At 41.9% G+C, this 24,321-nt stretch overlaps 1 protein-coding gene across 6 annotated transcripts in view; it reads right to left on the bottom strand.

The window, feature by feature from the left end:
- LOC306918346 (disintegrin and metalloproteinase domain-containing protein 10-like) overlaps positions 1-24,321 on the bottom strand; it is a 76,039-nt gene that overhangs the window by 46,511 nt on the left and 5,207 nt on the right. For 2 of the 6 annotated variants that reach the window (XR_013789325.1, XM_079531238.1), the window contains exons 2-8: positions 22,378-22,528; positions 20,606-20,724; positions 8,604-8,762; positions 7,686-8,062; positions 3,159-3,287; positions 2,368-2,460; positions 1,174-1,357 (exon numbers count right to left, since the gene is read on the bottom strand). Coding sequence is in view for 5 of the 6 variants with exons in the window: in XM_079531238.1 (XP_079387364.1) it covers positions 1,174-1,357; positions 2,368-2,460; positions 3,159-3,287; positions 7,686-8,062; positions 8,604-8,762; positions 20,606-20,724; positions 22,378-22,528 (1,212 nt within the window). In the remaining variant the exon portion in view is untranslated. The remainder of the gene's footprint in view (positions 1-1,173; positions 1,358-2,367; positions 2,461-3,158; positions 3,288-7,685; positions 8,063-8,603; positions 8,763-20,605; positions 20,725-22,377; positions 22,529-24,321) is intronic. The other 4 variants (XM_079531242.1, XM_079531241.1, XM_079531240.1 and 1 more) reach the window with 4 other exon arrangements.

The raw sequence follows: 24,321 nt of genomic DNA on the forward strand, positions 1-24,321 counted from the left end.
TACACACAATACTGTTAAATACAGTTAAATACAGTTAAAATACACACAATACTGTTAAATACAGTTAAAATACACACAATACAGTTAAATACAGTTAAAATACACACAATACTGTTAAATACAGTTAAATACAGTTAAAATACACACAATACTGTTAAATACAGTTAAAATACACACACAATACTGTTAAATACAGTTAAATACAGTTAAAATACACACAATACTGTTAAATACAGTTAAATACAGTTAAAATACACACAATACTGTTAAATACAGTTAAATACAGTTAAAATACACACAATACTGTTAAATACAGTTAAAATACACACACAATACTGTTAAATACAGTTAAATACAGTTAAATACAGTTAAAATACACACAATACTGTTAAATACAGTTAAATACAGTTAAAATACACACAATACTGTTAAATACAGTTAAAATACACACACAATACTGTTAAATACAGTTAAAATACACACACAATACTGTTAAATAGAGTTAAATACAGTTAAAATACACACAATACTGTTAAATACAGTTAAAATACACACAATACTGTTAAATAGAGTTAAATACAGTTAAAATACACACAATACTGTTAAATACAGTTAAAATACACACACAATACAGTTAAATACAGTTAAAATATAGTTAAAATACAGCTTGGACTTCACAGATGCCCCCCGAGCTGCCTGGATGAATACACACACAATACTGTCATAATACACACACAATACTGTCATAATACACACACAATACTGTCATAATACACACACAATACTGTCATAATACACACACAATACTGTCATAATACACACACAATACTGTCATAATACACACACAATACTGTTTACTCTTCTCACAGTTCCCCCTGAGCTGCCTGGTAGTAGAATACGGTTATGACCAGGGCTTGGTGAGGGTTAGGGGGTTAGGGGTCATGTTTAGGGGTTCCTGCAGGCGCTCCCACCCAGGCCAGACCCAGAACTCCGTCATTAAAGTCCCGGTCAGTGAGGACGTAGGGGGTTAGGGGTCATGTTTAGGGGTTCCTGCAGGCGCTCCCACCCAGGCCAGACCCAGAACTCCGTCATTAAAGTCCCGGTCAGTGAGGACGTAGGGGGTTAGGGGTCATGTTTAGGGGGTAGGGTTTAGGGTTTAGATGGTAGGTATACCTGCAGGCGCTCCCACCCAGGCCAGACCCAGGACTCCGTCATCGAAGTCTCGGTCAGTGAAGACGTAGGCCAGACAGTAGTCGTCGTGGTTCTGTTCAGAGTTCAGCTCCAGAAACTTCTCCACTCCGATGTTGGCGAAGCGGAACGGGTTGGAGCGGTCACGCTCATCACTGGTAGTGTTGATCTGTCACGACACACACACACACACACACACACACACACACACACACACACACACACACACACACACACACACACACACACACACACACACACACACACACACACACACACACACACACACACACACACACACACACACACACACACACACACACACACACACCAATATAGGTGCATTAGAGTACTGCAAAATCATGGCATGTGTTTTCATGATACAACAGGCATGTCACTCAGTACTCTATTGGAATAAGTAACAACATCTCCGCCATATATGACGGCTGCCGATTATAGCAGACACTTTGGGCATCCCAAGTTGTAGGAACCCTCTAACAACCAGTCTGTGGGTATAATGCCCTAGGCTGCCAAATAGTCTGCACCTATTAGCCCAGCTCTGAGATGTTATGTAGAAGTGGTTGGTATTTTATGACCTTGGTCATAAAGGCTTCCTCTAAGCTGGGGTCAAAGGTGCTGCTATCACTAATACAGACACTTCTCTGGATCAACCACAACAATATCTGGTGTATTAGCTGTCAGAGATGTAAAGGTATCTGAGTTATCACAGAGTTGGAACATGGGTGAAATGACCCTGGAATGTTTGTACATTCTCACTTAATATATGGATGAATGATTATTCATTAGCACTGTGGTGCTTAAACTTTAATGACAGCCCCACCCCCTGCTATTCACTTCAATGGAAGTCTGGAGGCCTTGTTGAGACTTCAGCGTGGCCTTTCAGAGTATGGCCTCAAAAATGGGAACATTTAGGCTCAGACTCACACTGATTCTTTTAGGCTCAGACTCACCCTGATTCTTTTAGGCTCAGACTCACCCTGATTCTTTTAGGCTCAGACTCACCCCGATTCTTTTAGGCTCAGACTCACCCTGATTCTTTTAGGCTCAGACTCACCCCGATTCTTTTAGGCTCAGACTCACCCTGATTCTTTTAGGCTCAGACTCACCCTGATTCTTTTAGGCTCAGACTCACCCTGATTCTTTTAGGCTCAGACTCACCCTGATTCTTTTCACCATGAAGCTGATGTTTCTGATTCCCATGAAGTCTGTTCCCTGATAGATGGCGTCGATGGCTTTAACATGAGAGGAGATCTGAAATACAACATTACAATACTATTACAATACAATACAATACTATTACAATACAATACATGAATACAATAACAATACAACATGAAGTCTGTTCCCTGATAGATGGCGTCGATGGCTTTAACATGAGAGGAGATCTGAAATACAACATTACAATACTATTACAATACAATACATGAATACAATAACAATACAACATGAAGTCTGTTCCCTGATAGATGGCGTCGATGACTTTAACATGACTGGAGATCTGAAATACAACATTACAATACTATTACAATACAATACAATAAAGCTGGCGCTTTGGAATGGGGGATCAGACCAACATGGAATTAATTCTGTACCGGCCATATATGGAGCGTGTCTTGAGTGTACAGGGTTTGATGAGGTCAGATCAACATATGGAATGTCAGAACAAATCAGCTCCATATATGGAGATCTAAGGGTGGCAGCCGGGGCAGTGTCTTGAGTGTACAGGGTTTGATGAGGGGCCTTCATTTTCGGGCCTGTTGAGAACTCTAGTTTTGGCTGCCGGGCGCGGTTGCACTAATACCTTTGGGGCAGCAGGCCCGACCTGCGGTCACAACAATGTATACAATAACAATACCATACAATATACATTTGTATATACAAATGTATATCAATACATCACACCTCCCTGGTGTGATAGTATTGTGTGTGTAGTAGTGTGTAGTGTGTACCTGGGCGATCACAGCCTCCCTGGTGTGATAGTATTTGTAGAACAGATGGTCGGTCTGGATGAAGAGCTGACAGGTGTTCTTCTCCACCTGAATCATCCTCCTCTTCCTCATTAGGACAGAGTCTGTCTGCTAAAACACATGAAATATAGAATAAATACATTATCTATCATTATAATGGACCATCCTCCTCTTCCTCATTAGGACAGTCTGTCTCTGAATGCTGATAGAATACATAACATATCAATACATTATCTATCTAATAACATGTTATAGTATTATATAGAATATATAACATATCAATACATTATCTATCTAATAACGTGATATATTCATCATCATCATTTTTCGACCGCGGTCGAGATCATGGATTCCACAATGCTATGCCAGACTTCCCGGTCCTTCATTGCCATCCCCAGTTCCTGCTCACTGAAGCATGTGTCCCTAGCGATGACATCATGTGTCCCTAGCGATGACATCATGTGTCCCTAGCGATGACATCAGGGAACGACAGCTTTCTACCTCTGGTCCTCCCTGAGGCAGGACTGCAGAGAAGAAGGGAAGATATAACCTCATTGTCAGTGTAGAAACACGGGGAAGGTTGCCGTATATTAGATTAGTCGATGGGTGGACTAGTGTAGAAACACGGGGAAGGTTGCCGTATATTAGATTAGTCGATGGGTGGACTAGTGTAGAAACACAGGGAAGGTTGCCGTATATTAGATTAGTCGATGGGTGGACTAGTGAAGAAACACGGGGAAGGTTGCCGTATATTAAGATTAGTCGATGGGTGGACTAGTAAAGAAACACGGGGAAGGTTGCCGTATATTAGATTAGTCGATGGGTGGACTAGTGTAGAAACACGGGGAAGGTTGCCGTATATTAGATTAGTCGATGGGTGGACTAGTGTAGAAACACGGGAAGGTTGTCGTATATTAGATTAGTCGATGGGTGGACTAGTGAAGAAACACGGGAAGGTTGCCGTATATTAGATTAGTCGATGGGTGGACTAGTGTAGAAACACGGGGAAGGTTGCCGTATATTAGATTAGTCGATGGGTGGACTAGTGAAGAAACACGGGGAAGGTTGCCGTATATTAGATTAGTCGATGGGTGGACTAGTGAAGAAACACGGGGAAAGTTGCCGTATATTAGATTAGTCGATGGGTGGACTAGTGAAGAAACACGGGGAAGGTTGCCGTATATTAGATTAGTCGATGGGTGGACTATTGAAGAAACACAGGGAAGGTTGCCGTATAATAGATTAGTCGATGGGTAGACTAGTGAAGAAACACAGGGAAGGTTGCCGTATATTAGATTAGTCGATGGGTGGACTAGTGAAGAAACACAGGGAAGGTTGCCGTATATTAGATTAGTCGATGGGTGGACTAGTGTAGAAAAACAGGGAAGGTTGCCGTATATTAGATTAGTCGATGGGTGGACTAGTGAAGAAACACAGGGAAGGTTGCCGTATATTAGATTAGTCGATGGGTGGACTAGTGAAGAAACACGGGGAAGGTTGCCGTATATTAGATTAGTCGATGGGTGGACTAGTGTAGAAACACGGGGAAGGTTGCCGTATATTAGATCAGTCGATGGGTGGACTAGTGTAGAAACACGGGGAAGGTTGCCGTATATTAGATCAGTCGATGGGTGGACTAGTGTAGAAACACGGGGAAGGTTGCCGTATATTAGATTAGTCGATGGGTGGACTAGTGTAGAAACACAGGGAAGGTTGCCGTATATTAGATTAGTCGATGGGTGGACTAGATGGGTGGACTAGTGAAGAAACACAGGGAAGGTTGCCGTATATTAGATCAGTCGATGGGTGGACTAGTGTAGAAACACGGGGAAGGTTGCCGTATATTAGATTAGTCGATGGGTGGACTAGTGAAGAAACACAGGGAAGGTTGCCGTATATTAGATCAGTCGATGGGTGGACTAGTGTAGAAACACGGGGAAGGTTGCCGTATATTAGATCAGTCGATGGGTGGACTAGTGTAGAAACACGGGGAAGGTTGCCGTATATTAGATTAGTCGATGGGTGGACTAGTGAAGAAACACAGGGAAGGTTGCCGTATATTAGATCAGTCGATGGGTGGACTAGTGTAGAAACACGGGGAAGGTTGCCGTATATTAGATCAGTCGATGGGTGGACTAGTGTAGAAACACGGGGAAGGTTGCCGTATATTAGATTAGTCGATGGGTCGACTAGTGAAGAAACACAGGGAAGGTTGCCGTATATTAGATCAGTCGATGGGTGGATCTTCCAAGACAGATTTTGCGCTGATATATTATTAGGGTGTCTCAGAATTCTGCTGCTAGAACACATTAAATTAACCCTTTCAGCGCTATCATTTATTGAAAAATTAGGATCTAATTCATGCCAGCATTTTTTTAATTGAGGTCTTATTTTGAAAAGCCGCCATTTCCGCTCCACTCGCAGTAGTCCTAAATTAGGAATTTACACGGAGCTGGGCCGGCCTTGTTTACATTGTGAATCCAGACCGGACCTCTGCAGAGCTCCAGATCGTCAGCTCTGTGCCGTCAAAGAAACATTGTTTTGACCAAAATGCCATCTGGGACAAGGAATAGGAGATACAGGCGATTGAAAGAAATGGATAGAATGGATTATTATGGCGACGACGATCTAAGATGGGCGATCCAGTGCTGTGCTAACAACACAGCTAGCTAACCGGCTAACGTAAGTAGCATTTTGGCTCGAGCAATCAAACGCACTATATAAGCGCAATTGCCGAAGGGCTTCGGCAATGGCGTTCAAAATTAGGCTTCAATTGACAAAGGTTTTCGGCAATGGCGCTGAAAGTATTAACCCTCTTATTTCCCTTGGCGCTATTGACGTAATTGTTTTATTCCCTATAATCGGGGGCTTAATGTAGCAACTTTTGGCTATTTTGGCTAACGGCCGATGTAATCTACCTAAAACCGGCCGAAATCCTTGCGTGCACGGTCACGCACGCAACCTCAAGTCTTTATGTGCATTGCTGCGTAAAATGAGATATTCGGTGCTTGATTAGAGCTTAATTTGAGTTAGATATTCAAATAAACGATGATCGCTTAGCATCCCAGACTGTAACACAGCTTAGCATCCCAGACTGTAACACAGCTTAGCATCCCAGACTGTAACACAGCTTAGCATCCCAGACTGTAACACAGCTTAGCATCCCAGACTGTAACACAGACTGTAACACATCCCAGACTGTAACACAGGCCTTAGCATCCCAGACTGTAACACAGCTTAGCATCCCAGACTGTAACACAGCTTAGCATCCCAGACTGTAACACAGCTTAGCATCCCAGACTGTAACACAGCTTAGCATCCCAGACTGTAACACAGCTTAGCATCCCAGACTGTAACACAGTCTTAGCATCCCAGACTGTAACACAGTCTTAGCATCCCAGACTGTAACACAGTCTTAGCATCCCAGACTGTAACACAGTCTTAGCATCCCAGACTGTAACACAGCTTAGCATCCCAGACTGTAACACAGTCTTAGCATCCCAGACTGTAACACAGCTTAGCATCCCAGACTGTAACACAGCTTAGCATCCCAGACTGTAACACAGTCTTAGCATCCCAGACTGTAACACAGCTTAGCATCCCAGACTGTAACACAGCTTAGCATTCCAGACTGTAACACAGTCTTAGCATCCCAGACTGTAACACAGCTTAGCATCCCAGACTGTAACACAGTCTTAGCATCCCAGACTGTAACACAGCTTAGCATCCCAGACTGTAACACAGCTTAGCATCCCAGACTGTAACACAGCTTAGCATCCCAGACTGTAACACAGGCCTTAGCATCCCAGACTGTAACACAGCTTAGCATCCCAGACTGTAACACAGCTTAGCATCCCAGACTGTAACACAGCTTAGCATCCCAGACTGTAACACAGACTGTAACACAGACTGTAACACAGACTGTAACACAGACTGTAACACAGACTGTAACACAGACTGTAACACATCCCAGACTGTAACACAGACTGTAACAGACTGTAACACAGACTGTAACACATCCCAGACTGTAACACAGACTGTAACACAGACTGTAACACAGACTGTAACACATCCCAGACTGTAACACAGACTGTAACACAGACTGTAACACAGACTGTAACACATCCCAGACTGTAACACAGACTGTAACACAGACTGTAACACAGACTGTAACACAGACTGTAACACAGCTTAGCATCCCAGACTGTAACACAGCTTAGCATCCCAGACTGTAACACAGCTTAGCATCCCAGACTGTAACACAGTGCAGAAAGCTAGCGGATGTTGTGATCCGTTTAACCGGAAATGACATCGCCAGATTCGCTCTATTCGGTCAAAATCGGCATAATGGTGAAGTTACCGCCACCATAAATGTCCAAATGTAATAAATGTCTAAATGTAATAAATTACCTGAGGTTCTTCAGGTTCTAGAGGTTCTAGACGCTCCTCTACTCCTCTACCCTCTACGTATTACTTCATATTATTGTATGAAGTTAACATTAAACAGACCTGAGGCTCTAGATGTTCTTCAGGTTCTAGATGTTCTTCAGGTCCAACAGGTTGCTCTACAGCAGGTTCTAGATGTTGTTCTGGTCCAACAGGTTGCTCTACAGCAGGTTCTAGATGTTGTTCTGGTCCAACAGGTTGCTCTACAGCAGGTTCTAGAGGTTGTTCTGGTCCAACAGGTTGCTCTACAGCAGGTTCTAGATGTTGTTCAGGTCCAACAGGTTGCTCTACAGCAGATTCTAGAGGTTGTTCTGGTCCAACAGGTTGCTCTACAGCAGGTTCTAGAGGCTGTTCTACTCCAGAGTTCTGGTATTTCTTCATCCTCTCGAACACTGAACTGTCAGCACAGCCTCCCTCTGGTCCGTACTTATGTGGATAATCTGATGAGGAGCACATATTACACACATTATGGTAATCTGATGAGGAGCACATATTACACACATTATGGTAATCTGATGAGGAGAACATATTACACACATTATGGTAATCTGATGAGGAGCACATATTACACACATTATGGTAATCTGATGAGCACATATTACACACATTATGGTAATCTGATGAGGAGCACATATTACACACATTATGGTAATCTGATGAGGAGCACATATTACACACATTATGGTAATCTGATGAGGAGCACATATTACACACATTATGGTAATCTGATGAGGAGCACATATTACACACATTGTGGTAATATTTAAATATGTTAATAACTATTATTTAATGTGTTAATACTCATATTTAAATATGTTAATAACTATTATTTAATATGTTAACTAATATTTAAATAACTATGAATAGACTCACTGATATCGTCTTCATGGTAGATCACAGAGTGATTTAACATGGTATTTATGGTATTTAACATCGTATTTATAGTATTTAACATGGTATTTAACATGGTATTAGACTCACTGATATCGTCTTCATGGTAGATCACAGAGTGAAAAGGGACATCTTTGTCCTTCAGGTGTCTTTCTGCAGGCTCAACGTAGAACGTTCCCTGGAAGGTCTGGATGAATCCCTCGAACCTCCCGTCCACCACAGAGCCGTGGCTCAGGGTGCCTTTCTCCCCTGAAATGACAACATAGATGTTTAGTCTACTAGGGTACCTTTCTCCCCTGAAATAACAATATAGATGTTTAGTCTACTAGGGTACCTTTCTCCCCTGAAATGACAATATAGATGTTTAGTCTACTAGGGTACCTTTCTCCCCTGAAATGACAACATAGATGTTTAGTCTACTAGGGTACCTTTCTCCCCTGAAATGACAATATAGATGTTTAGTCTACTAGGTTAACTTTCTCCCCTGAAATGACAATATAGATGTTTAGTCTACTAGGGTACCTTTCTCCCCTGAAATGACAACATAGATGTTTAGTCTACTAGGGTACCTTTCTCCCCTGAAATGACAATATAGATGTTTAGTCTACTAGGGTACCTTTCTCCCCTGAAATGACAACATAGATGTTTAGTCTACTAGGGTACCTTTCTCCCCTGAAATGACAACATAGATGTTTAGTCTACTAGGGTACCTTACTCCCCTGAAATGACAACATAGATGTTTAGTCTACTAGGGTACCTTACTCCCCTGAAATGACAACATAGATGTTTAGTCTACTAGGGTACCTTACTCCCCTGAAATGACAACATAGATGTTTAGTCTACTAGGTTACCTTTCTCCCCTGAAATGACAATATAGATGTTTAGTCTACTAGGGTACCTTTCTCCCCTGAAATGACAACATAGATGTTTAGTCTACTAGGGTACCTTTCTCCCCTGAAATGACAACATAGATGTTTAGTCTACTAGGGTACCTTTCTCCCCTGAAATGACAACATAGATGTTTAGTCTACTAGGGTACCTTTCTCCCCTGAAATGACAACATAGATGTTTAGTCTACTAGGGTACCTTTCTCCCCTGAAATGACAACATAGATGTTTAGTCTACTAGGGTACCTTTCTCCCCTGAAATGACAACATAGATGTTTAGTCTACTAGGGTACCTTTCTCCCCTGAAATGACAACATAGATGTTTAGTCTACTAGGTTACCTTTCTCCCCTGAAATGACAACATAGATGTTTAGTCTACTAGGGTACCTTTCTCCCCTGAAATGACAACATAGATGTTTAGTCTACTAGGGTACCTTTCTCCCCTGAAATGACAACATAGATGTTTAGTCTACTAGGTTACCTTTCTCCCCTGAAATGACAATATAGATGTTTAGTCTACTAGGTTACCTTTCTCCCCTGAAATGACAACATAGATGTTTAGTCTACTAGGGTACCTTTCTCCCCTGAAATGACAATATAGATGTTTAGTCTACTAGGTTACCTTTCTCCCCTGAAATGACAACATAGATGTTTAGTCTACTAGGGTACCTTTCTCCCCTGAAATGACAATATAGATGTTTAGTCTACTAGGGTACCTTTCTCCCCTGAAATGACAACATAGATGTTTAGTCTACTAGGGTACCTTTCTCCCCTGAAATGACAATATAGATGTTTAGTCTACTAGGGTACCTTTCTCCCCTGAAATGACAATATAGATGTTTAGTCTACTAGGGTACCTTTCTCCCCTGAAATGACAATATAGATGTTTAGTCTACTAGGTTACCTTTCTCCCCTGAAATGACAACATAGATGTTTAGTCTACTAGGGTACCTTACTCCCCTGAAATGACAACATAGATGTTTAGTCTACTAGGGTACCTTACTCCCCTGAAATGACAATATAGATGTTTAGTCTACTAGGGTACCTTTCTCCCCTGAAATGACAATATAGATGTTTAGTCTACTAGGGTACCTTTCTCCCCTGAAATGACAATATAGATGTTTAGTCTACTAGGGTACCTTACTCCCCTGAAATGACAATATAGATGTTTAGTCTACTAGGGTACCTTTCTCCCCTGAAATGACAACATAGATGTTTAGTCTACTAGGTTACCTTTCTCCCCTGAAATGACAACATAGATGTTAATATAACAAATCTACAAGCTAACAACGCGTCGCTACTGCACCGCAATGCAAGGCATTGTTGCTTATAGATCAGTTTTGTTCTGAGCACTCCCAGAGTCCCCGTCCCCTTTCTTCTGGGCAGAGGGAAACAGGACTCGAGTTTGTCTACACTCACTGCGCTCTGCAGTGCACAGAACAATATGTAAAGAAAGACGAATTAAATGGACGGCCAATTATACTCAGATGTCGAGCGAGTGGAGGTTGAGGAAGGGCTAGTTCCCAAAAATAACTTGTGGTATGGAACTATTTCGGATTCTCGGTAAGGGACAAGGTCCAAAGGAACATTATTTTCAAACCTCTACAGTTTCGTCCGACGGCCACTTCATACTTGCATAAACACACGCTGTGTGTGTGTGTGTGTGCGCGTGCGTGCGTGCGTGCTTGAAGTGCAGTAAATTAAGGCAGAGTGTTGACAAAGCTTTGCTTTTTTTGCCTTGAAAATCCTGAAAGGCAGACGTTTTGCGGAAATGTGGAACGCCCTACCAACAGTCATTAAGACATGCGAATCCCGGAGAGTTTCCGGTGACGCTACACAAGATGGCAGCTTAGTAACAGAGCTCCGGGTATCAGCCCATATATTCCCCTAATTTAGTAAGTTTTATACATCCAGATTTATACAAACTGAGTGAATAATGAATGGGGAAAAGAATCAGGGTAAAAAAAAAAAATATGAGTTAAGAAACACCGCTGTTGAACAGAGGAACGAGGAGGACGCGAACGCTGGGAAAACAACAGCAGGACAAGATGGAGGCGGCAACAGCATAGCCCGGTGTCCCGACATGGAGATGGCGGATTCACTTCGCAAAGTTGTGAGTGAAGTTATGACCGCGGGTTTGGCTACAATGCAAGCCGAACTGAAAAAAGATCTCGCTGAATTCCGTATAGGCTTCCGAGAAGATATTAAAAAACAAATGGAGGAGTTTAAGACTGAAATAAACCAGAAAATACAGGATTCGACGGACCGGCTGGACGGAGCAGTGAAACGTGTCGGGGAAATGGAGGAAGGCCTTGCTAATATGGAAAGATGGGACATTGGTGTCAAGGACACTCTTCTTCAACTGCTATCCGACCAACAGGTACTACAAGATAAAGTTTATTTTATGGAAGGGTACTCCAGACGCGAAAACATAAGAATATACTCCATTCCTGAAGGGGCTGAACTGGCGGAGGAGGGGGGCTCCACAATCAAGTTTGTTGAAAATTTGATAAAGACTGAACTTGGGGACTTGGATTTGGGTCAAAACCAGAGCTTAGGAATTATGCGAGCCCACAGGGTCGGACCAAAGCCCCCCGCGACCGCCCCGCCACGCTCTATGGTGATTCGATTTCTTCAATTCACAGTGAAGGAGAGAGTCATCCACACCGCTTGGAAGAAAAAGCCTGGGCCGTGCATTAATGGAAAACGGGTGTATTTCGATCATGATTACACAGACGAAGTGCAAAAAAAGAGAAAAGAATATGTTCCTGTTAAAAAAGCCCTACTACAGAAGAAGATACGATTTCAAACCCCGATGACCAGAATGAGAGTTGAATTGGACACTGGTGCCGTTGTTTACGACAGCGCACTACAAGCAGCGGAGGACTTGCGGAAGAGAGGAATCGACATCGGTGATATCGTCCCGGCCACCACCAAGAAGAAGAAGGGCATGACTGCGGAGGCGCTGACCCAACTTCTGCCTTGGGAGATAGTGGGACCCAGACGTGCGTCGCAAGGAGCTAAACAGCGCTTTCAACAACAGGTTCGAGAGAGGCTGAGTGAATACCGCAGGACGGACTCTGACGATACAGGAGAAGTTGGAGTCTTGGAGAAACGTCCTGATAAGAGGTGAACGACCTATCTCCGACCTCTTGGAACACGGTGTGTGATACAGTTAATCATACAAATGATAAATATCCTTTGAATACGTTTAAAAAAGTAATGATTACGGGCTGATACTTGTACTGTGAACTGACGCCACTTCTTTTTTTTGCTTGTTCGATTAGCTAGAGAGGGGCCCCACCTAGTGGCCAGATCCCCTCATTACTTTAAAGACATACAGATGTCTTTTATTTCCCTAGGAAATTCTCTGTGTTTTTTTTGTTCTGTTTTATTGTCTTTTTGTTTTTGTTTTCTGCTGAGGTCCGGGCTGTTGTTGTTACAGGTACAATGTATGTTCTTTGAAATGCAGGTTTTTGTTGGAACCACAGGCTTGAGGTCTAGGTTACCTATTTGTTCAAAATCTAGATTACAGGGCTCGCTTGTTGGGGCTGTAGTATTACTCACACAGGGTTCAATGCAAAAAAAAATATGAATCTTCAACATTATAACTTATTATCCCTAAATGTAAATGGGTTAAATAGCCCCATTAAAAGGAGCAAAATGATATAAAAAATGAAGAAGGAGAAGATAAATATTGCTTTCTGGCAGGAAACACACCTGTCTGATGCAGAACACGAAAAATTAAAGAAAATGGGGTTTAGGAACACTTATTTCTCCTCATATAAAAACGGTAAAAAAAGAGGGGTTGCTATCCTGATTTCTAACTCGATTCAGTTTGAACTCATATCCAAAATAATTGATAAAGAGGGCAGATATGTTCTATTGAAGGGAAAGTTGGACCAAAAAGAAGTTACATTATTTAATGTCTATGCTCCCCCGGGCAGTACTATGTCTTTCTACAAAAAAATATTTGATTTGATCGCAGCTGAATCATATGGTACTTTGTTTTTTGGTGGTGACTTAAATGCTACGCTCCATGACTCGGACTCAACAAACAAAAAGAGAAAGAGAACCCCTACAGAAAAACGCATTAAAAAGGTATTAGCAGACTTGGGTTTAATTGATGTGTGGCGTGCCATGCATGGATCAGCCCCAGGGTACACTTTCTTTAGTGCAAGACATTCTGTTCATACAAGACTAGATTATATATTTGTGTTCAATGCAGACTTGCACAGGTTGAAGGAGTGCAGAGTGGGCCAGAGAGACCTTTCTGATCACTCAGGGGTATACTTGACTTTTCATTTAGATGGTAGAAGGAGAAAAACACTTTGGAGAATGAATACCAGCCTTTTAAATAATGCTGTATTTAGAGAAGAAATGGAATCAGACCTAACTGAATATTTACAGGATAATGACAGGGGAGACGTGGACCCAGGTATATTGTGGGATGCAGCTAAAGCGGTTCTCAGAGGGAAAATTATAGCCCGAACAGCTAGGATAAAAAAGGCAAAGGCTGAACATTTTTCGAAACTACAAGAACAACTGAGGGAGTTAGAACAAGCGCATGTTACAAACAAGGAACCTACAATAAAAAACCAAATAAAAAATATTAAACAAGAAATAGACAAAGTACTGAGTGAAGAAGTGGAAAAAAATCTAAGATTTATGAAGCAAAGATATTACGAGGCTGGCCCTAAGGCGTCGAGGCTTTTAGCCTGGAGGCTTAAAAAACAACAGGCCGAAAACACCATATATAAAATTAGAGACCCAGTTACAAATAAAATTACCAGTAATATGGATAGCATACAGAATGCATTTGAAACACATTTTAAATCACTATACTCCCAACCGGACAGGGCAGATAAACAAACAATTGTTGATTTTTTGGAATCACTAGACCTCCCCTCAATTGACACAATGATGAATAAAAAACTAATTTCACCAATAACACAAGAAGAAATAGATGAAGCCATTTCTAGCCTAAACTCCAATAAATCCCCTGGCACTGATGGATTTCCACCTGAGTGGTATAAGGCTATGAGGGAACACTTACTCCCCCTACTGCAGAAGTGTTTTAATTTCACGTTAAAGGAAAGTCATCTTCCACCATCATGGAATGAGGCCTTTATATCTGTTATCCCCAAGGAAGGAAAGGATAAAACGGAATGTGGGAATTATAGACCCATAAGTGTGTTAAACACAGATTATAAGCTATATACCTCAATTTTAACAAGGAGGATGGAGGAGGCAATGACATTTCTCATCGATGAGGACCAATCGGGTTTTTTGAAAACCAGGCAAACCCAAGATAATATAAGGAGGGCTTTACATGTTATTGAGCAGATTAATAATGAAAAATCCAGCGCTATCGTAATCAGTCTGGATGCTAGGGCTGCCTTCGACAGCGTGGATTGGGGCTTCCTCTACTTAGTAATGCACAGATTTGGTTTTTGTGAGGGTTTTATACAACGCATTCAAGCACTCTATTCTTCCCCTACAGCAAGGATAAAAATAAATGGTAGTCTTTCCGATCCCATAGCCCTGGAACGTGGATGCCGTCAGGGCTGCCCAAGCAGTCCGAGCCTCTTCAATCTTTTCATCGAGCCGCTGGCCCAAGCAATTAGAGAGGAAATAAGATTAAAGGGGATATCCATAGGTGGAGAAGAATATAAAATCGGGTTGTATGCTGATGATGTCCTTGTCACAATCATGGACCCAGGTTCGGGGCTACCTACACTGATGGAAATATTGGAAACATATGGTTCTTACTCAGGGTATGCCCTTAATGTAAATAAAACCCAGGTATTGACATTCAATTACAATCCTACACAAGAAAACATAACAAAATACAATTTTAATTGGTATTCATCTCATATTAAATATCTAGGTGTGAATTTGCCCAAGGACCTGTCGCAATTGTTTGACGTAAATTACAAAGGTGCAACGGAAAAAATGTATGATGATCTTGGCAGGTGGAGCGTGCTTCCTCTCGATTTAGGTGGCAGAATAAGAGCAGTCAAAATGGTAATTTTACCCAGATTACTATACCTTTTTTTGTCACTGCCAGTGGAAATACCTTTAAAACAATTCAGGGAATGGAATAAACATATCTCACGTTTTATTTGGGATAAAAAAAGGCCAAGGGTGAAATTTTCTACCTTACAACTGCCCCGAGAGAGAGGAGGCATGTCTCTCCCATCTTTAAGGGACTATTATCTAGCAGCTCAGCTAAGACCCTTGGTATATTGGTGTAACCGACCCTACATTGCAAAATGGAAAAGCATAGAGTTATCCCTGATGGATATACCAATACAGTCACTATTGGGTTGCACTGACAGAGAGAAAGGACTGTTTCAGACGAGGAGTCAGTGGGTAAATTTATCGTTCAAAATATGGCTGGAAGTTGTTAAACGCTTCCATCTTCAGAGGGAGGCAAAACTTTTAAGATGGCCAGCATATGACCCTGACTTCATACCAGCAGTATTAGACAATAGGTACAAACAATGGCACCACAATGGCATCACCTCTATATGTACTATGATAAGAAATGGAGATATTGATAGTTTTGAAAACTTAAAGCAGAAATATGGGTTGGCTAACCAGGACTTTTTTAGATACTTGCAGGTAAGGGATTATTTTGGTAAAAAGGTAAAAGGGTCTACTCCAGGTATTACAACAAGTCTAATCACTATATTTACAAATGCTTATGGCTCAGGAAGTAATAGGGGTCTTGTGAGTAAACTATATAATGGACTTATGTCGTTGAAAAAGGATTCTACAATGTATGTGAAAGAGAGATGGGAAAAAGAGATGGGCATTGATATAAGTGATGAAGTATGGATGAATACATGGAAAACGCAATCAACGACCACTAATTCCTTGATTTGGAGAGACTTTTGTTGGAAAAACCAGATTCGCTTCTTTATTACTCCAAAACAGAAGTCCAAACAGACTGGCAACCATATGGACTGTTGGAGAGAATGTGGAGATACAGTGGTTGATCATGCACATGTCTTTTGGTCTTGTCCTGTAATTCAACCATTTTGGAAGGAAGTGACAACACTTATCTCAAACATTATGGGTTTTGGAATAGATGATACATTCACATCTTTGTACCTAGGACAACTCCCAGATGGGCTAAATCAGGATGACTCCTACTTACTTAAGATTTTACTTGTAGCAAGCAAAAAAGCTATTACAAGAAATTGGTTACAAAAGAATTGTCCTACTGCTGACCTATTTATCAACATTGTGAAACAACTACATCTCCTAGAACAGATGACCTATTCTCTGAGACTGCAAAAAGAGCTGGGTGAAAGAAGATGGGAGAAATGGATAGAGTATTTAGCTGGGGGGGCGGATATGGAGTGAATATGGGCTGTGTCTTTTCGGTTGTCAATGAATCCAAGTCTGTAATATGTATTGTTGTTGCTTGTTGCTGTACATCCCGTGACCTCATTTGTTTGTTTGTTTGTTTGTTTGTTTGTTTTGTTTTTTATTATTATTCTGTTTCTTCTGTTGATGTTTTTGTTTTAATGTATGCCTTGTTTGTCTTTTGTGTCTCTTGCATATTAAAAAATTCAAAAATAAAGAGTTTAAAAAAAAAAAAGACATGCGAATCCCTTGACTCCTTCAAAACCGCTCTCAAAGGGCACCTACGGATGGCTGCAATTTGAAACTGGCCCCCGTAAAATCTGAATCCCCCCCCACCCTTTTCCCCTCACTGTATATGTTTATTTTACCTCCATTATGATGAATTCCTGTTCTGTTCTTTGTCTATATAGAAGTGTCTATTTGTACGTCTCTAAATGTTTTGATGAATTGAACATGGTGGACCCTGTTGTAAACAAGTGTAATGCTTAATTGGGTCGTCCACTCACAGTTAACAGCCTTTGTATTGAGTTTGTGCTTGAAATGTACTGTAATTCTGCAAACTGTTAATACAATTTTCAATCAATCAATCAATCAATTGCATGGCTCTGCTCACTCAAGGACCCCTAAATTAATGTATTTGACTGCGGACCCCCATCTGAAAAATATTTTGTGTTTAAGCTTGTAGATCGGCTATTTTCAAATAGCCAATGTGTATGATTAAAGTGGTTAATTAGATATTTATGATATTCATAAATTTAGCTGGGGACCCCCTGGAACTGCTGGACCCCACTTTGAGAACCAATAGTGTAGGTTTTTAAAAGTGATTATGCTATTTTGTATTTTTTTGCTACTTTAGCAAATTCCCACAATTCTGCCTCATACATTCACATAAAACCCTGCATATTCCATCGCATAATCAAGGATTTCTGCCCGCATTTTTCTGGAGGGTCTACTAAATGGTATTTCTTTTCGTTTTTTTGTTACGTTGTACTGTTAAAGGTATATTCAGTGATTTCACTTAATTCAAATATCACTTCTTTTTTTGTTTTGTTGTGATAATCCCCCCTACTATAGAGTGTTCTGACCATATAAGGAGTTCCTCCCTGTCCCCAGTTAACCCCAGGTGGTCAAAAAACCGTAGGTTTCGTTTTTGGCTAGGTGGCCAGCCTTCATCCAAACAGGATAGAGAGGGGCCTTCCGCCAATCATGATCGAGCAGGGGCGGGCCTTGGTGTGTGTGCTGTTGGCCTGTTGCACGTCCCCCCCACTGTAGAGCGTGTGCATGTGCACATCTTGTTACCGGGGCGGACCGGGGGGGTTTCCAAATCAGCCAAATCACTGAATGCTCCTTTAAGTAACTTGAAAATAACCATTAAAAAGCGCAAAAAAATACTGTGATAATACTTTTGGATAGATCTGTCCATTATAGAATGAACTCACCATAGATCTGTCCAGTATAGATCTGTCCAGTGTAGAGTGAACCTAGCCTGGCTTGGCCAGCCTCATAGCGGGGATTCACTGAAGATTCTTCCCCGCATATGAGTCTGGACTTCGGCCATAGGCAGCTTGAAAAGTGGGCGTTAGTAGTTGCCTTGACAGACAGATCCATCTAGCCAATCAGCGTAACAAAAAGCTGACGTCACCACACAGTGCGCTGGTCCGCTCCTCATACCACGGCAACCACGCTAAAAACAACAAGGTCTGTTTAATAGTTTCTACTTTATACGTGAGCGAGATATGTCGGATATATGTCAGAGTCTATATCTGAAATAACTGCTGTTCTTATCGTTTCTGTGTAAACTTTTAAACTTGTTGCGTTGAGGGCAGCCAATGTTGTTTTGAAAGTACTGCAGCATAAATGTTACGTCACCATATACACATGAACCAATCAGAGGCTGCTTTTCACTGTTGTACGGACAGCCGTTGAAACGCAGTCACTGATTGGCCACGATCATTTTCTGATTTCTCCAGCTTCCGCATACTCTCTGTCAATGAGCGGGGAGGAAACATCAGTGAACCCTCTCTATGAGTCTGGCCGCGCCAGGCTAGAGTGAACCCACCATAGATCTCTATGAGTCTGGCCACGCCAGGCTAGAGTGAACCCACCATAGATCTCTATGAGTCTGGCCGCGCCAGGCTAGAGTGAACCCACCATAGATCTCTATGAGTCTGGCCACGCCAGGCTAGAGTGAACCCACCATAGATCTCTATGAGTCTGGCCGCGCCAGGCTAGAGTGAACCCACCATAGATCTCTATGAGTCTGGCCGCGCCAGGCTAGAGTGAACCCACCATAGATCTCTATGAGTCTGGCCGCGCCAGGCTAGAGTGAACCCACCATAGATCTCTATGAGTCTGGCCACGCCAGGCTAGAGTGAACCCACCATAGATCTCTATGAGTCTGGCCGCGCCAGGCTAGAGTGAACCCACCATAGATCTCTATGAGTCTGGCCGCGCCAGGCTAGAGTGAACCCACCATAGATCTCTATGAGTCTGGCCGCGCCAGGCTAGAGTGAACCCACCATAGATCTCTATGAGTCTGGCCGCGCCAGGCTAGAGTGAACCCACCATAGATCTCTATGAGTCTGGCCGCGCCAGGCTAGAGTGAACCCACCATAGATCTCTATGAGTCTGGCCGCGCCAGGCTAGAGTGAACCCACCATAGATCTCTATGAGTCTGGCCGCGCCAGGCTAGAGTGAACCCACCATAGATCTCTATGAGTCTGGCCGCGCCAGGCTAGAGTGAACCCACCATAGATCTCTATGAGTCTGGCCGCGCCAGGCTAGAGTGAACCCACCATAGATCTCTATGAGTCTGGCCGCGCCAGGCTAGAGTGAACCCACCATAGATCTCTATGAGTCTGGCCACGCCAGGCTAGAGTGAACCCACCATAGATCTCTATGAGTCTGGCCGCGCCAGGCTAGAGTGAACCCACCATAGATCTCTATGAGTCTGGCCGCGCCAGGCTAGAGTGAACCCACCATAGATCTCTATGAGTCTGGCCGCGCCAGGCTAGAGTGAACCCACCATAGATCTCTATGAGTCTGGCCACGCCAGGCTAGAGTGAACCCACCATAGATCTCTATGAGTCTGGCCACGCCAGGCTAGAGTGAACCCACCATAGATCTCTATGAGTCTGGCCGCGCCAGGCTAGAGTGAACCCACCATAGATCTCTATGAGTCTGGCCACGCCAGGCTAGAGTGAACCCACCATAGATCTCTATGAGTCTGGCCGCGCCAGGCTAGAGTGAACCCACCATAGATCTCTATGAGTCTGGCCGCGCCAGGCTAGAGTGAACCCACCATAGATCTCTATGAGTCTGGCCACGCCAGGCTAGAGTGAACCCACCATAGATCTCTATGAGTCTGGCCGCGCCAGGCTAGAGTGAACCCACCATAGATCTCTATGAGTCTGGCCGCGCCAGGCTAGAGTGAACCCACCATAGATCTCTATGAGTCTGGCCGCGCCAGGCTAGAGTGAACCCACCATAGATCTCTATGAGTCTGGCCACGCCAGGCTAGAGTGAACCCACCATAGATCTCTATGAGTCTGGCCGCGCCAGGCTAGAGTGAACCCACCATAGATCTCTATGAGTCTGGCCGCGCCAGGCTAGAGTGAACCCACCATAGATCTCTATGAGTCTGGCCGCGCCAGGCTAGAGTGAACCCACCATAGATCTCTATGAGTCTGGCCGCGCCAGGCTAGAGTGAACCCACCATAGATCTCTCCAGTGTAGATGTAGATATCATAGAGAACTCACCATAGAAGTGTAGATGTATCGTATGGAAGCTCTTCTCCAGTATAGATATAGATATCATAGAGAACTCACCATAGATCTCTCCAGTATAGATGTGCGATGTATCGTAAGGAAGCTCTTCTCCAGACATCTCCACCTTCAGGTCAGGATGGAATAACGACGTGTCTCTCTTCATCCTCAGGTTGAAATGTCTGGAAGATCATAATCATAATTCATAATTCATAAGGCGGTGTCTTGACAATCATAATATTAATTCATAATTCATAAGGTGGTGTCTCTACAATCATAATAATAATTCATAAGGTGGTGTTTCTACAATCATAATAATTAATAATTCATAAGGTGGTGTCTTGACAATCATAATAATTAATAATCCATAAATTGGTGTCTCTACAATCATAATAATAATTAATAATTCATAAGGTGCTGTTTCTACAATCATAATAATTAATAATTCATAAGGTGGTGTTTCTACAATCATAATAATTAATAATCCATAAATTGGTGTTTCTACAATCATAATAATTAATAATTCATAAGGTGGTGTTTCTACAATCATAATGATTAATAATTCATAAGGTGGTGTTTCTCCATTATTGGCACTGAAGTTCCAATAACATCTAAAAGCATGTTATTAGAAAGCAACCTGTCTTCGTTTATATTCCTGAACCGATTATATGATGGAGGACTAAAGGATATAAGGATTATATGATGGAGGACTATAGGGTATAAGGATTATATGATGGAGGACTATAGGGTATAAGGATTATATGATGGAGGACTATAGGGTATAAGGATTATATGATGGAGGACTATAGGATATAAGGATTATATGATGGAGGACTATAGGATATAAGGATTATATGATGGAGGACTATAGGATATAAGGATTATATGATGGAGGACTATAGGGTATAAGGATTATATGATGGAGGACTATAGGATATAAGGATTATATGATGGAGGACTATAGGATAGGATTATATGATGGAGGACTATAGGATAGGATTATATGATGGAGGACTATAGGGTATAAGGACTATATGATGGAGGACTATAGGATATAAGGATTATATGATGGAGGACTATAGGATATAAGGATTATATGATGGAGGACTATAGGATAGGATTATATGATGGAGGACTATAGGATAGGATTATATGATGGAGGACTATAGGATATAAGGATTATATGATGGAGGACTATAGGATATAAGGATTATATGATGGAGGACTATAGGATATAAGGATTATATGATGGAGGACTATAGGATATAAGGATTATATGATGGAGGACTATAGGGTATAAGGATTATATGATGGAGGACCATAGGGTATAAGGATTATATGATGGAGGACTATAGGGTATAAGGATTATATGATGGAGGACTATAGGATATAAGGATTATATGATGGAGGACTATAGGATATAAGGATTATATGATGGAGGACTATAGGGTATAAGGATTATATGATGGAGGACTATAGGGTATAAGGATTATATGATGGAGGACTATAGGATATAAGGATTATATGACGAAGGACGCGGTCGTTCATGAGCTCAGCTGGTCACTGATTTAAATGGAGCCTGGGTGTAAAAATCCCATAGCTGGTGGGGACGGAGGCGCTCCAGCAATGCTAAAAGGTAAATTGACGGTCACAGCTTTCATATACAGTATGGAGTATACGGTTGTCTACCAACATGCACGTAGCACCTGCCGTACCCTAGCCTAGGGGGTACGATTATAATCGTAGATAGCAGAATAATAATTTTAATGAGCTGGAGCCGTTGCCAATCTGTATGTAGTCTAAATAAATAAATAAATAAAGAGTTTAGTACCAACCTGCCGTGGGCGTGGAAGTCTAGATGCAGGAACTGCTCGTGGTGCGACAGCGCCCTCCTGGCTCTCTGGTGGTTACTGTGTACTGTGTCCGTGTCGTACGACAGCCCCTCGTAGTGACGGACATACTTGTTGAGAGGATTCCCATAGTAGCCTGATTACCATGGAAACAACAAACACAGTAGCCTGGTTACCATGGAAACACCAAACACAGTAGCATGGTTACCATGGAAACAACAAACACAGTAGCCTGGTTACCATGGAAACAACAAAACACAGTAGCATGGTTACCATGGAAACAACAAACACAGTAGCCTGGTTACCATGGAAACAACAAACACAGTAGCATGGTTACCATGGAAACAACAAACACAGTAGCCTGGTTACCATGGAAACAACAAACACAGTAGCATGGTTACCATGGAAACAACAAACACAGTAGCCTGGTTACCATGGAAACAACAAACACAGTAGCCTGGTTACCATGGAAACAACAAACACAGTAGCCTGGTTACCATGGAAACAACAAACACAGTAGCCTGGTTACCATGGAAACAACAAACACAGTAGCCTGGTTACCATGGAAACAACAAACACAGTAGCATGGTTACCATGGAAACAATCAGATTAATTAAAGGGTAAGACCACTTTTTTAGAGGTTTGGGTTGTTTTCTTACATTATTATGGGCAAACTAGTCCATTCCATGAGTTATTTGGCTCCGTTGTGGTGTTTATTAGCAAATTTAGAAATACAAATAAAAAACAGTCGCTTACGGCACCCTGGGCGCGTTCCTGCGGGTCTGGAAGTTCCCGGGGACCCCCCGGGGACCCCCACACGGAGTTGCACCACTTACTTCACACGGGTGTGATTTTTTTTAATTAAAAAAAATTACATTTTGTCTTGTTTTGACTAATTTGTGTAGAAAGAAGATCCGGTAGGTTTGCCTACGCCGACCAAATCACTGCTGTTCGCGTTGAGTAAAAAACGATCTGATTGGACCAAAACTGTACACACACTCCTGAAGCGTATTATTGGAATGCCCATTGAGCCCCAACGGGGACATAAACAAATGGATTTGATCTTGTCCGCTTACCACTAAAAACATAAACAATGGACGTGTTTGAGGGAGACACTTTAGAAGACACTTTAGAAGAAGCGTCTGTCTCTGGGACTGCTCATATGCGAGGCTGCAGCTGGGTGCATCTCAAACACCGTGGAGACTTGTTTACAAACGAAACCTCGCAAGACGTCCCGCGAGAGTTGGGAACGCCGTAGTACTGCTTCAGTATATCTCCAACCAAAATAGTAACTTTATAAATCTAATTTAAAAGACGAAAATAAAACTGCATTAGTTCTCCTGATGTCATAAACTGTCAGAATCAGCTTTTGTTGCGTTGGTTTATGTGCTAAAAGAGTGACTTTGAGAGCTGTTCCCCCGTTTCAATGGAAGTCAATGAGCGACTGTTTTTATTTCTTAAATTGCTAATAAACACCACAACGGAGTGAAATAACTCATGGAATGGACTAGTTTGATAAGATAAGAAAACAACCCAAACCTCTACAAAAGTGGTCTTACCCTTTAATTTATCCAAATCTATTTGCGTAGATTGTGCATTACATTCACCCCACACACACTATCTATCCCTGTATGGAATGTGATATAATATAATATTATTTATTTATAATGTCTATCACTGTATGGAATGTGATATACTATTTATTTATATTGTATATCACTGTATGGAATGTGATATACTATTTATTTATATTGTCTACCACTGAATGGAATGTGATATAATACTATTTATTTATATTGTCTACCACTGAATGGAATGTGATATACTATTTATTTATATTGTCTATCACTGTATGGAATGTGATATAATACTATTTATTTATATTGTCTACCACTGAATGGAATGTGATATACTATTTATTTATATTGT

This window comes from Electrona antarctica (genome assembly GCF_951216825.1).
Source record: "Electrona antarctica genome assembly, contig: scaffold_93, whole genome shotgun sequence".
NCBI classification, from domain to species: domain Eukaryota; kingdom Metazoa; phylum Chordata; class Actinopteri; order Myctophiformes; family Myctophidae; genus Electrona; species Electrona antarctica.